The following is a 13,856-nucleotide window of genomic DNA, read 5'->3' as shown; positions in this document are numbered from 1 at the left end:
GCACGAACTATGAGTCCATTTTTTCCTCCGTCTCTCTTCTCATGGTGTCAGCCTTTCACCCCTCTGAGTGGGATTCTAGCATTTAAAATGACAAAAATGCCAAACACTTACCTAGCCCTTTCTATGTACCATGTCGTTTCCTCAGCACTTTCTATTAGTAACTCTTTTAATCCTTGCCACAATCCTAGGTGGTGGGTACTATTATTATCTCCATTTTGCAGTTGAGAAAATGGAAGCACAGAGGGGTTAAGAATTTGCCCAAGGTCACCAGGGGGCACCAGTGAAAATACAGGAGATGTGGGTTCCATCTCTGGTTTGGGAAGATCCCCTAGAGAAGGGAATGGCAACCTGTTCCACAGTATTCTTGCCTGGAGAATCCCATGGACAGAGGAGGCTGGTGGGCTACAGTCCCTAGGGTCACAGAGAGTCAGACACGACCGAGGGACTGAGCTCAACAGCAACACAGCTCAAATCCATAAAGTCAGGCAGTACTGCTCCAGCCCATGTTTGAACTACTGCCTCTGTGTACTTTAGTCCAATAGAGGCCCTAAACACAAGCCTCTGCTTCATCAGGCGCTCAAGATATAAAGCACTGTTCCAATATGGAGGAAGAACTGGCTGGGTTGGATTTCATAAGAGAAGGAGCGTCTCTCCTAAGCAGGGTTTCGACTACGTACTGTTTTCACATTCTGCGCTGACTTTATGTCCTGGCTCCCTTGTAGAGGAGATGTGTCCCTGTATCATGGGCTACCACGGGCGGTCATCGCAGTTCCTTAAGTCCTAAGCTCACTCACGGTTACTGAGATCAAGCATGCAGACCCATTTGCCTTGCAAAGTTCTTTAATAGGAATGTCAACCTGCTGCTGCTGCTGCTGCTAAGTCACTTCAGTCGTATCCGACTCTGTGCAACCCTGTAGACGGCAGCCCACCAGGCTCCCCCGTCCCTGGGATTCTCCAGGCAAGAACACTGGAGTGGGTTGCCATTTCCTTCTCCAATGCATTAAAGTGAAAAGTGAAAGGGAAGTCGCTCAGTCATGTCTGACTCGTAGTGACCCCATGGACTGCAGCCCACCAGGCTCCTCCGTCCATGGGGTTTTCCAGGCAAGAGTACTGGAGTGGGGTGCCATCGCCTTCTCTAAGGAATGTCAAGGCTGGCCCCCAAACAGGTTGGGACTTGATCTAATGATATCAGAAATCGGGTTCAATCCCAATGGGCCACCGACCTTCATTTAGATGCTTTTAGATTCTAAGAGAAGGCAGGAGTGGACTTCAGCTGCTATTCCCTTGATGGGCGGTGAGGCTGGGGTGAGGAAGGAAGTCAGACAAGTAGCCTTTGCTAAGATCGGTGTCTAGCTGATGAAGGAAGGTAAGACTCTTTCCCTCAAGGGTGAACCATCAGTGTCCTGGCTTAAATGGACACTTGCTCAGCTAGTTGGGTCAAGGCTGTTCAGCCATGAGGAAGGGGAGCCTTCGTTCTCATAAGCTGAGGGTGACAGAGACCCAGTCTCCTGCCTGGACTGGCAACTGGGCAGAAGAATGGGTTTCCTTTCCCCTGGACACCCGCGGGGGAAGGGAAGGCCCAGACAGCCTCTGGGACTCCTAGGAGAAGGAGAGGGCCCTTGGGAGTGGCTGGGTGGGGTACTAGCATGGCCGTAGTTACCCAAAGCCGTGTTCCGCTCCTCCAGCAGCTCCACCTTCACCAGCTGGTTGGCAGGGGGGGCGTCCTCCAGCCGCTCAATCAGGGCATTCACCAGGTCCTCGTGGTTGCCGGGGAAGACGCCCAGGTGGTCCCCGGGCTGGTACTGCAGCTCCTGATTCCCGTTGGTGTGGAGACGCACGAAGATGGTCGATCGACTGGAGGGAAGGGTGGGGGAACAATGGGGTGAGGGCCACCAGCTTGTGCCCCTTTTCCTTGCCCCTTTGTCTGTCTTTGTGGCTACACCTCCCCTCCTTCCATTTTCCTTGTGGCTCAGGCCAATCAGACTTGCACCCTCATCAATTCCACAGGGCAGGTTTTAGCAAGGTCACCCATGAGATCCTCTTTGCAAACCCAACAGCCAGCTCCCAGCGCTCACTGTGGTCATCAGGGCAGTACTGGTCGTGGCTTCTCACTTCTTCCTTCTCAGTCCCCTTCTCTTGAGCTCCCCAGGCTCTCCTGGTCTCTTTCCTGGCTGCTCTTCCTCGGTCCCCTGTTGGTTCCTTCTCATCTCCCCTAACTCTGGACATTGGAGCACCCCGAGATTCAGTCCCCAGATCTCTTTGCTTTTTTGACTTTCTGTCCCTGCTCTCCTTTTCTCCATAGTGCTTACCAACCTCCACAGAATGGAGAGTTCACTCCATCCTATGGCATGTGGTCTGCCCCTCTGCCTGCCCCTTCCTCATCCCCACCCTGAGGACAATAGAGGGGACTAGGAATCTGTCTAAACTCTAGAGGGCGAGGAACTTTTCTATTTTCTCCACTGCTCTATTCTAGCACTTAGGACAGTGCATGACACATAGTAGATACTCAAGAAATATTTATCGATTGAAGGAACCTCAGATCCTAGGGTTAACCAGATGCTCGAATAGGCTCTATTTTTGATACCAGATTTCTACCAGGAACCACTAAACCCCACAGGAGCCATGGCAGTGATGTCCCCGTTCTGTGAAATTCTACCTCTCCTGGGAATCCCAAGTTCCACCTCCATTTACAACTGGGGTCTTCACCTTGTCCTGGAAAAGGGAAAAGGGCTTGACCTTAAGCTCAGGTTCTTATTATCCCCAGTCCTCTGATACTATAAAGTTTATAGAACAAAGGAGAAAACCCAGAGGGAAACTTGTTTAGGCCTGCCGAGTCATGCCCTTTCCTTTGATAGTTGGATTTCAAGTGCAGGAGGTCTATGAATGAATCCTTAGAATAGGATTATTCTGGTTCCTTTAAAGTTTTAGTATCAATACACTGCATTTTTATGCCTGAAAACTTTGGGATTGATGACTACACTTGGGTAAATCAAATCTTTTTGTATTCTTGGAGTTACATTCGCATTTTCAGATCCACTTTTTCTTCCTTGCCAATTGGTTTTCAGTTGATAGAGACACTTGATATTCAACATGAAGTTTCTACATTCTCCGTGGTATGTAAATCAGCACTTGAATAGACCAATGGGACTCGCTATTTGAAGGAGTTTTTGGCACAACCAAAAGTTCTTTTGTGCTGCAAATAGCCACCATTATTAAAAATAGTTGTGCTGGCATCTCTGCTTTTTTGGGTGTATTTTCTTGAAACATGACACCCCTGTCCTTAGTAGGGTGGGGAACTCTGTGACTGAGCTTGTGAATGATGGTGGTGGGGGCCTGAGCTCCCACTCTCCTTCCCTGGGCAGATTTTGCCCTCCCTCGGGCACTGATCTTATCTATTAAATGGGCTTGTGTGAATGACTCTGCTCTGAGCTCATGCCAATCTGTTGGTTCCTGGAGAGCGAGAGAGATATCGTCACCCCCTGCCAGCTCCAGGAAGGGAACAAGCAGAGGCTGACAGCCAGCAGGGGGCGCTGTGGGGTTGTGAATTTGGGAACCTCCAGTGCCAACCACGGGAAGCCTTTGAAAGGCCCGCAAATCAATTCCTACTTTCTCCCTGATCATCACGAGTCTTTTTTTTTTTTTCAGAAGTATATTTGCCTCCGTTCCAATGGCCGGTACAAAATAGAAACGTGGAGGCCCCAAACTTGCTGAGCTGGCTCGTGCTCACAGCCTTTTCCCCTAAGTCCTCTTGAACACAGCTGAGGGTGGTCAGGCAGAGAAGGGCCAGGGATAAGAATGGAGCTGGCCTGTGGGCCATGAGGTGGGCGCAGGCTCTGCTGGGAGGTGGACCACGGACGCTGTATGCCTCTGACTGGAGAACCCAGCCCTGAATGGCTGCATGGCCCGAGCACCCCTCCGTGAGCTGTCCTTGAAGCTTTGCTGGGAGCTGATCCTCCAGTGGGTAGCACTAGCCTGCAGACCTACTGTCTTATATCTCTGTTCTGCTGGGGGTTTCTAAGTATAGGATTTTCTAACCTTCTCCCTTTAAAAAAAAAAAAAGGCTTGGGATATACATGGGTTGTCAGAAAGTATTAGGGGAAAGACTTCCCTGGAAGTCTAGTGATTAAGATTCCACACTTCGACTGCAGGGGGCATGAGTTCAATCCCTGGTTGGGGAAAGAAGATCCCGCATGCCACGTGGCATGGGCAAAAAAAAAAAAAAAAAAAAAAGTCCTTTCCCAAGCTTAAAAAAAAAGTAAGTATTTGGAAAGGGGAAAAAAGGTAGCATTGGAAAGGCAACAGCCATTCAAATGCCTGCCCCCTGAGTATGGCTTGCTTGTGATATATTTACATCCACCTACAGCAATATCGTAGGCACACACACTCACTCGTGCACATATACAATCAGCAATGGTTCAATGACAGGTTCACAGGGGAAAGAACAGTCTGCTAACATCCAGCATTAAAAGGGGGACGGGGTGGGAGACAGCTCATATTCGTTTGTTCGTCAATGAAAAGAGTAAGCATGGTCTCTTGTGAGCAGTTTGAGGTGATAAGGCTTCAATGAATTTGTTGACACTTTCTAGGCACTGGTGAGACAGTGATGGATAAAGAAAACACAGGGCCCTATTCTCATTAAGAAGCACCTGAAAAAGATCATGGATGGGGCTAGTGATATGGATGGGTGGGTGCTGACAGGTTGGGGGCAGTGGGCTCAGTGACCAGCAGATTAGGATGGTCGGGGAGGCCTTGCTGGTGATTTGATGTTGGAGCAGAGATCTGAACAATGAGGAGGAGGGGACGTGCAAAGATTTGGGGGAAGAGTGTTCCCGAAAGGGGAAGAGCGTTCCCGAAAGGTGAAGCAGTACATGCCAAGGCCCCGAGGTTGGAAAAAGCATGGCATGTCTGAGGACGGGAAAGAAGGCTGGAGGATTTGGAAGAGGGGTCAACACAGGGCTGACTGGCACAGGAGGAGGTCAGAGAGCTAGGAAGAGGCCAGATCAGGAGGGTCTCATTGTAATCTGTCCAGGCAAGGAGTTTAGACTGGCACAGGAGGCGGTCAGAGAGCTAGGAAGAGGCCAGATCAGGAGGGTCTCATTGTAATCTGTCCAGGCAAGGAGTTTAGAGTTTAGTGGGAAGCCACTGGAGGGTGTGAAGCTGCAGGAGGATGGGCTTCCATTTACGTTCGTAAAAGATTAGCCTGGCTGCTATTTGGAAGATGAATCTTTGAGAGAAAAGGCAGAAAACAAGGAAGACAAGTTAGGTGATTTGGGGAGGCCCTCAGAGCACAGATGATTGTGGTCTTTCTTATGGTGGCGGCTGTAGATCTGAAATGTATTTGAAAGACAAGCCCACAGTATCAGCTGAGAGTTGGATGGATATTAGGAGGGAGACGGAGGAGGCAGAGAGGGAGCCTGAGTTTGGGGCTTACACTGTGTGTTGATGTCCTATGTTGAGATGGGGAAGGCTGGAAAGAAGTGATTTTATCCAAGAGGAGCTGGGAATTGAGAGTACTTCCATGCAGAACTCTCCATTACAGTGTCCCCTCTTTCTCTGATACACCCCAGCACTCAGGCCCTTTCAGCATCTTTGCTCCTACATGGCCCTGTCAGTTCTCTATCTTATCTAAAGCTGACCCTGTGTCTCCCCTCCTCCTCCTGACTTCTAGGACTTACAGGGCCCACACCCCACCCATTAGTGCTCCATTATACTCTTTTCTGTATTGTTTGCTAATTGCCTCACACAGAAAAGTTTATTTCCTGGCCAGGCAGTAACTGCGGTCAGGCGCTTTTCTCTTTAGAGTTGCAAGGATCACCCTCAAAAAGTGGTTTATTTCCTCTTAAGCACTTTGCTTACTTAAGGGTCTCTTGCTATGGGTGGGAGCAGGGTGGGGAGAGTGTTTTGTAATATGTTTATGTGGTCTCCTGGCTCAAACATCCTGACTTTGGCTGTGGGCAGGGGAAGATGGGAGAAAGGGTCATACTTTTTTACTCAATCCTTAAACACACACACACACCCCTTATAAAGCTGGAAAGGGTAGTAAGGCCTGAAAATAGGTAGTGCTGTGGAGTCTGGTTTTAAAGGGTTAAATACCGAGACCCCATTTGATTCTTTTAAAGCTAATCTGTAACTGATTTTCATACTATCTTCTGGTTACTAACCTTTCTGAAATGCCCTCTTGCAAGTCGCTCAGCACAGAGTCAGCTGCCCTTTCCAGAGGTGGATGGTTTGGTGGGGGTAGAGGGCATTTATTCTGGGACTTGGTCCAACTTAGCATAAAAACATTTGCAAATTATCTTGCTTTTTATGTACTGTGGTTTGGGAGTAATTTTTATGATCTGGTCTTTCATGGTTGGTCACTGAGAGAAACATCCAGTAGATTCTTAGTCCCTTCTTCTCCAATGCCACTGAGATTGTACTTTTCCATGGGACAGAAATGGGGAGTAAGATGTGTATTTCAAATATAGTCCCTTTCTATTGAGTTGGCCAGAAAGTTCGTTCACATTTGGGCCAACCCAATATATCAGAGATTATTATGCTCTGAATATTACATGTAACAAATTCTTCAATTTATTAATTCCCCAATCCATTTCTTCGGCGTTTGAGGGTCTGGGGGAGAACACACGTGCCCTGGGGCTCCATCCTGTTGACCATATTGACCACTTTATCGTAAGTTTTACATTGGGCACAGAGAAGAGACTTGTGTTGCCAAGGGGGTGAGGGGTTTGGGGGGATGGAGCGGGAGGCTGGGGGTCACAGAAGCAGCTTTTATATGTAGAATGGCTAAACAAGTTCCTACTGTATGGCACAGGGGATTATTTTCAATATCCCATGATAAACCATAATAGGAAAGGATATTTAAAAAGAATGTGTGTATATATGTATAACTGAAGCACTTTACTGTACAGCAGAAATTAATGCAACATTGTCAATCAACTATAGTTTAATTGAAGAAAAGTTTTATACCCACGTAGAAAGCACACATATTAAAATGTGCAGATGTATGAAACTGGGATGGGTAAGAAACAGCAACACAAACAGCATACCCTAGCTGCTCTGTGTGTGTTGTCTTTAATATAGCAGTCTTGTGATGCTGTTGATGCCACAGGTATAGCCATTGGGAGTTTTTGACTTTGGAGTCAGAGAACTGAGTCTGTGTGACCTTAAAAAGGCCACTTGCATTTTCTAATTGTCATTTTTCCTATTTAAAACATGGGTGATAACAGTACCTATTTCCTGGGCTGTTCCGAACTCTGGGAGAGCCCGCAGAGAGAGAACTCAAAACTGTGCTCGGAACACAGAAAATACTAGATAAGTACTAGTTCTCATTTTAGGTAAGGAGACAGGTGTTCTGAAGACCTAAGGGACTTGTCCAAGGTCACATGGCTGGGGGGTGGCAGCACTGGGGTAAGAACCCAGGGTTGTCTGGCTCGAGAGGCCACCCTTTGCACCATGCCGTGCAAAGAACGAAAGATCTCAAAAGATCTTCATGGGCTAGAACCGCTAAGTGAAGAAGATTCCATTCAATGGGGATCCAGGCAAAGACTTTCATAACTGCTAAAAAATGTACTTATACATGGAGTGATGCAGAGATCTGGCTTGATCATTTTGAAAAGACTTCAGGTCTGAGAGCAGAAAGGACATAAGCTTAATGGAAGAGCGGCAAGGCTGTTAGGACAACCCCGGGCTGCTTTGGCACCTCCTGTCCGGATTGAGAATGGTAATAATAGCCTCGGCCCACTTGGTAGTGATCACAGGACCTCCACTGCTCTGTGACCGGGTCTGAGAATGACACTTCCAGTAGGACAGCGTGTCCTTCTACTATAGCCAAAGGTTTGGGAAACCAGGTCTCAAGAGAAACAGCTGGAAGGAACGAGGATCAGGGAGAGTGGCTGCTGTCCTTGGCTATTGGCAGCTCTCTTGTTTGAAAGAACTGACTTTGTTTTGGGTGTCACTGGAGACTGTAACATAGGATCGAAATGGAAGTGCTAGGAACACATGCTTTGGTCATAAACAATAGGAAGAGAATTTCTAACAACTGGGACCTCAGAATGCAGAAGGGGCTTTTCTGTAGGTTAATAAACCTCCCGTCATCCCAAAGGCCTTAATGTAGAGACTGAGCAGGCATTTCTCAGGACACCAGAGAAGAATTATCTGCAAAGAGGAGCTGTCTGGACTAAGTGATTTCTGACTAAGGTGCACGTTAGAGTGAATATTAGCAGTTCGACAAAGGTGTGGTCTCTATTAAAACAAATTCCTCACAAAACCTTTCTCTTTCCCCTTTCCACAGAGATCATCACTGTTCATTTTTTTTCTTTTCTTTTTGGCTGTACTGAGTGGCTTGTGGGATCTTAGCTCCTTGACCATGGATCAAACTTACACCCCCTGCTGTGGAAACCTGAGGTCTTAACCACTGTATCACCAGGGATGTCCCAACCATTTACTTTTTTCATCCCTGCAGGTTGGAGCTTGGCAAATGGAAAGCAGTAAGCCAAGAGGCTGCAAGGCAGCAAAGTGGGTCTGGAGGACCCTTCCAATGGTAATAGGAAGTCAGTCCTCGGAGTCAACAAGGGTTCATTCCTTGCCGTGGGTGGCATCCAGGGCAGAGGTGGGGAACCTGAAGGGACCAGGGTGTTCCTACCTGGATTTTGGACTCTGAAGGTTTTGGCGGCTGAGGAGTCGAGCGGCTGAGACCCGCTTTTTGTGGACATTGGATAGACCTAGGGGGAGAAGAACAGAGGTGCTCCTGAGATGGGGTAAAACAGTTGTCAATACAGAGTCTCCAGCTTCTCCTGACCCTCTGGAGTGAAACGAAGAGATAAAAGAATAGAGGTCAGGCAGGCATTGGGGTGGGTGGTTGTGGATACAGTCGAACAGAAAGCAAACCTGGCTGAACTTAGCAGAGAAGAGGAGGTTTAGGGTAACATGCTGCCGGGCTGGAGAGAGAGCCCAGAGCAGCAACAGTGTGTTTATTTGGGTGGCCTGCACTACAGGGTGGAGGTGGGCACAGCAACCCGCTCCAGTATTCTTGCCAGGAGAATCCCATGGACAGGGGAGCCGGTGGGCTGCGGTGCATGGGGTTGCACAGAGCCGGACATGACTGAAGCGACTGAGAACACACGCAGGTACTCCAAGGCAGACATAAGCAACGAAGCCCGCCTTCTCTAGGGACCTTTCGGAGGTGAGAACAGCCGTCTCCCGTCCCCACCCCCGGGTCCTGGATGTCTCCCCGGGCGGGTGCTAGGAGGTACCTTGTGTGAGCTCCGGAGCTTCTGCCACGTAGGTGAGACGGAACTTGTTCCTCTTCCAGCTGCGGTCATTGCTGATGAGGGAGTTGTTCGCCTTCTCAATGTTGACGTCATCACCCACGCAGAACACATCACAGGCTGCCTGTGGCACACATCACACCCGTTAGGAGGCGCTCCCATCTTCCTCTCCCCTCCTCCCCCGCCCCTGGGGACCACTAGCCTACTCCGAGTCTCTCTGAAGTTGCCTGTTCTGGACGTTTCGTGTACGTGGACTCAGACAGTGTCCTTTTGTGTCTGGCTTCTTCCACGTTTTCAAGATTCATCCATGCCGTAGCATGCTTCAGCACTTCATCCCTTGTTGTGCCTGAACATTCCATTGCAGGGACACGCTACATTTTGTTCATCCACTCATCATATGTAATGCTAACCAGTTTACATTTAAATCTACATGGCCACGTGTGGCCAGTGGCTACTGTACAGGTCACTGGAGATCTAGCACAAGAGCAACAAGACTGTCAAAGCAGACAGATTGGTGAGATCTGAGATCCAGCCCGAGGCATGGCCCCCTGGGTTGGTTAACCAACTGTATGTTTTTTATTTACTTGTCTATGGAATGTGAGTGAAGGATGGGTTCCTCCCAGCTCTAAAATTCCAAGGCTCTGTAATTTTTTATAGACCAACTCTTTACCCTTAATACAGGAGGCTGGATTCCAGGTGGAAAATGTGTCTTAGGACCACCCAAAGTCATCTGACTTGTTTAAAGCTGTCTCCTGGTTGGATACATAAGGGATAGTACCAAAGATTTTCTCAAGTTTTTTCTATTTCTGATGGTTCAGGTGATCTGTCCTTGGGGGTCCCATGGGGATTCCTCATAGGTCTCTAAGACTGGGGCAGATGGTTACCTTGAAGACCTTCTTAGCCCAGGTCCTGAAAGCCTCTTCCTGCCCACAAAGCTCGTCCCCCTCCCTCATCTTCAGTATCCTCTCTCCTCCAAGCTCTTCCAGGAGGGTGTCCACGGCGTGTCCAAAGGCGCAGAAGTGAGGGTATGCCCGCGAGCCAAGGCCGAACACAGAGAACCTGCCAAGAAGACAACAGAGGCTCTAGAAGAGGGGGCTGGGGGGAACGTGGCAGGGGTTCCAGGGTCACGGACTGTTACGTCCCCCTAAGTGCACATGTGACGCCCTGTCCCCCAGTGTGACTGTATTTGGAGATGGGGCCTTCAAGGAGGCAACTGAGATCAAACGAGGTCATAAGGGTGGGGCCCTAATCCTTCTAAGAAGAGGGAGAGACACCTGAGAGCTCTCTCCTCCACCCCCAGTGACAGGCCCTCAGAGGAAAGGCCACGTGAGGACGCAGCAAGAAGGCGGATGTCTGCAAGCCAGGAGGACAGGCCTCACCAGAAACCTTGAGCTTGGACTTGCAGCTTCCAGAAGTGTTAGAAACAAGTTTCTGTTGTTGAGGCCCCCAGCCTGTGGTACGTTGTGATGGCTGCCCAAGCAGATAAAGACAACTGGTACCTCAGAAGGGCAGACCACCCCACACCTATTTGGGGAAGGCCATCTTTAAGCCTGAGAACCCCTAAACCCTGCTCTCCCTTCCTTCTGGTCTCTGCTAGGTACCACTGTCCTCAGGAGAAAACTCCCAGTTGGTCCTTAGGAGGATGGGTGACCCAGAACCACTGGCTGTTTCTTGAGTGTCCCTTTCTAAGCTAGACTAATTGGGAAAATGAATCTACTGGATTAGCCAAAAAGTTCGTTTGGGTTTTTCTATAAGACGTCACGGAAAAGCCTGAACGAACTTTTTGGCCAACTCAATACATCAGTGAAAGACTTGACTCTACTCAGCATACAACTAAATTAGTTTCAAGTACAAAGAAAACGAAAACTCTAGCATAGCAATTCTTAGGGACCTGTGCTAACGAGGAGATCAGAAGAACTTGTCATTAATACATCCAGTGCTGGTGTGTAAACAGGTTCTTCTAAAAGGAATTGAAAGATTTATATATATGCTGGCTCCACCCTTTGCAGCGTCTGTGAAATTGATTTGTTTCACAAAGCCTCTTTGCTTGGAATGGACATATACACTCTGCTATATTTAAAATGAATACAACAAGGACCTACCATAGAGCACATGGAATGCTGCTCAATGTTATGTGGCAGCCTGGATGAGAGGGGAGTTTGGGGGAGAATGGATCCGTGTATATGTATGCCTCAGTCCCTTCCCTGTTCACCTGAAACCATCACAACACTGTTGGTTAATTGGCCATACCCCAGGACAAAATAAAAAAGTTTAATTTAAAAAAATGTCTGTTTGCATAGATGCCACAAGAAAATGTTGGTGTTTGAATCAATGGGGGTCAAGTTAATGAGAATTTTCTAAAGTCTGGGAAGTGGAGGGCTGTGTCCCAGAGGACCCCTCACTCCAGCAGAGACTTGACATCATACTTCCAGGACTTGGTCCTGGCTGTGGGTCTTGACCTCACTGGTCCTAGATGGACAAGTGAACAAGTGGGATACGAACACCACCACAACTTGCATTTTTTTTCCAGGTTGGAATATGACTATCCTATGGGCAACTGTCATTTCAGACAAGTCAAGGAGTGGAGCTATTTAACTTGCTCCTTCCAGAGTCTGACTCCGTCCCTGAATCTTTCTTATTAAAGAATGATGGAGCCAGCCATCACATGAAAGACTGCAATGGGGGTGAGGGGAAAACAGCAGGGCAAGTTGGGAAGGGCCCTCTTGTTACTGGAGAATGAGTTTGAGATGGGGTCCAGGTGTCTCAGAGATCATGTGAAAGTTAACACAGATTAACATCCCCGCCTCTGAAATCCACATGGATGCTTCTTCATCTTATTCTCCTGCCCTTCTTTCGGGGGCTCCAGTCTTCCCAAGGGAGGGATGTAGGATTAGGTAGCATGTTTCCCCATCACTCCTTCACCCACAATCCTCCTTTACCAAGATTCCTCACCTTCTCCCTGCAGGTGGTGAGAACTGGTGGCCAGCATGGGGCTGCTTGGATGGGGGCCAAGAAGCTGCACTCCTGCCCCCAGCCGTCGCCCTTAGCCTAATGCAGGTTTGAAAACTCAGTGCTAGTCAAGCCTTGTGGTTAGGGAGTTGTTCCCCAAACCCCTACTATTTATTTACTTATTTTAATATTTATTTGTTTATCTGGATGCACTGGGTCTTAGTTGTGGCACATAGGATCTTTAGTTGTGACATGTGGGATCTAGTTCCCTGACTAGGGATTGAACCCAGGCCCCCTGGATTGGGAGTGCAGAGTTTTAGCCACTGAACCACCAGGGAAGTCCCTCCAATATTGATTATGTTTGAGATACTCGCCGTACTCTCACACTGTTATTTACTTAATAGTTGCTATTTAATCTGCTTTTAATTTGCACTCTATTTGCACAAATTATTTGTACAGTTATTTGTACTAGCTATGCAAACCCACTGGTGTTCACTAAGAGATGGCCCGGGGAATTAACTCATTAACATGCTTCCCAATCTCTGAAGGCCTGTGTCGCAGTCATCTCCTATTTCACATTTCATCACAGGCTAAACCTTGTGATTGTAAAATTCCTATTTCAAGCTTTCAAACCAGAAAACCTGGCAAAATTATTATAATTGGAGCCAGATAGTAAATATTTTCAGGCTTGCAGGCTAAGAAGCAAAATTGATACTATTATGCAGATATCTGTATAACAAGGAAGAAAATAAATTTCTGCATGCTTTTGGATAAAATTAAAAATATGATAGCAATAGTTATGGGGTACATTTTTCTAGTTATATATAGCTACTAATGAGAAGACTGGAACTCTTTTTTGAGAAGGGTATAGCATTCTGCTTAATTGGGGCTCGAAGGGAATATTTTCTATCATCAAATAAATGGTAGAAGGTCATCTGTAAAAACCATCCTGGGTTGTACAGAAATATACAGTGGCTGGGCTGGATTCAGCCAATGGGCTGCAGTTTGCCAACCCCTGCTCTTAAGAATGATAGATTTAATAAGGAAAAAATGGGTCTGAATGTCAAACCATGGATGTTTCAATGTCAAGCTAAAGAACATGAACTGATGTCAAAACCCATCAGTTCGAGGGTGAACCAAGGGGGAACCCTAATGTAAACTACGGGCCCTGGGTGACAATGATGTGTCAATATAGGTTCATTGACTTTATAAATGTATCACCATGGTAGGGGATGGAGGGGTGGGGGTGGGGGTGTGGGTGTGGGGGGGTGTGTGTGTGTGGAGGGGTGTGTGTGGAGGGGGGTGTGTGTGTGTGTGGAGGTGTGTGTGTGTGGAGGAGTGTGTGTGTGTGCATGCACGTGCGCGTGCACTGAGGGTTGGACAGGTAGTGCATGCAAAATCTCTGTGTCTTCCCTTCAATTTTGCTGTGAATCTAAAGCTACTTTAAAAAAATAAAGTTTATTAAAAAGTGTGCTGATGGGGAATTCCCTGGTGGTCCAGTGGTTAGGTCTTTGTTGTACAGTCGCTCAGTAAAGTCTGACTCTTTGCGACCCCATGACTGCGACACGCCAGGTTTCCCTGTCCTTCACCATCTCCCAGAGCTTGCGCAAACTCATGCCCATTGAGGCGGTGATGCCAACC

At 47.9% G+C, this 13,856-nt stretch overlaps 1 protein-coding gene and 1 non-coding gene across 2 annotated transcripts in view; both read right to left on the bottom strand.

Annotated features, from left to right (window-relative positions):
- Nucleotides 1-13,856, bottom strand: part of NOS1 (nitric oxide synthase 1) — a 191,901-nt gene that overhangs the window by 16,918 nt on the left and 161,127 nt on the right. Inside the window, exons 19-22 of the mRNA XM_040251626.1 lie at nucleotides 10,151-10,325; nucleotides 9,252-9,390; nucleotides 8,642-8,720; nucleotides 1,661-1,854 (exon numbers count right to left, since the gene is read on the bottom strand). Of these exons, the coding sequence (XP_040107560.1) occupies nucleotides 1,661-1,854; nucleotides 8,642-8,720; nucleotides 9,252-9,390; nucleotides 10,151-10,325 (587 nt within the window). The remainder of the gene's footprint in view (nucleotides 1-1,660; nucleotides 1,855-8,641; nucleotides 8,721-9,251; nucleotides 9,391-10,150; nucleotides 10,326-13,856) is intronic.
- Nucleotides 12,481-12,553, bottom strand: TRNAG-CCC. Its single transcript has one exon. It is a non-coding gene; the product is annotated as a tRNA-Gly (tRNA).

Source organism: Oryx dammah, unplaced genomic scaffold (assembly GCF_014754425.2).
Source record: "Oryx dammah isolate SB20612 unplaced genomic scaffold, SCBI_Odam_1.1 HiC_scaffold_12, whole genome shotgun sequence".
In the NCBI taxonomy this organism is placed as follows: Eukaryota; Metazoa; Chordata; class Mammalia; order Artiodactyla; family Bovidae; genus Oryx; species Oryx dammah.
The sequence above is the reverse complement of the archived record's forward strand: the minus strand, read 5'-3'. Positions and strand labels throughout refer to the sequence as shown.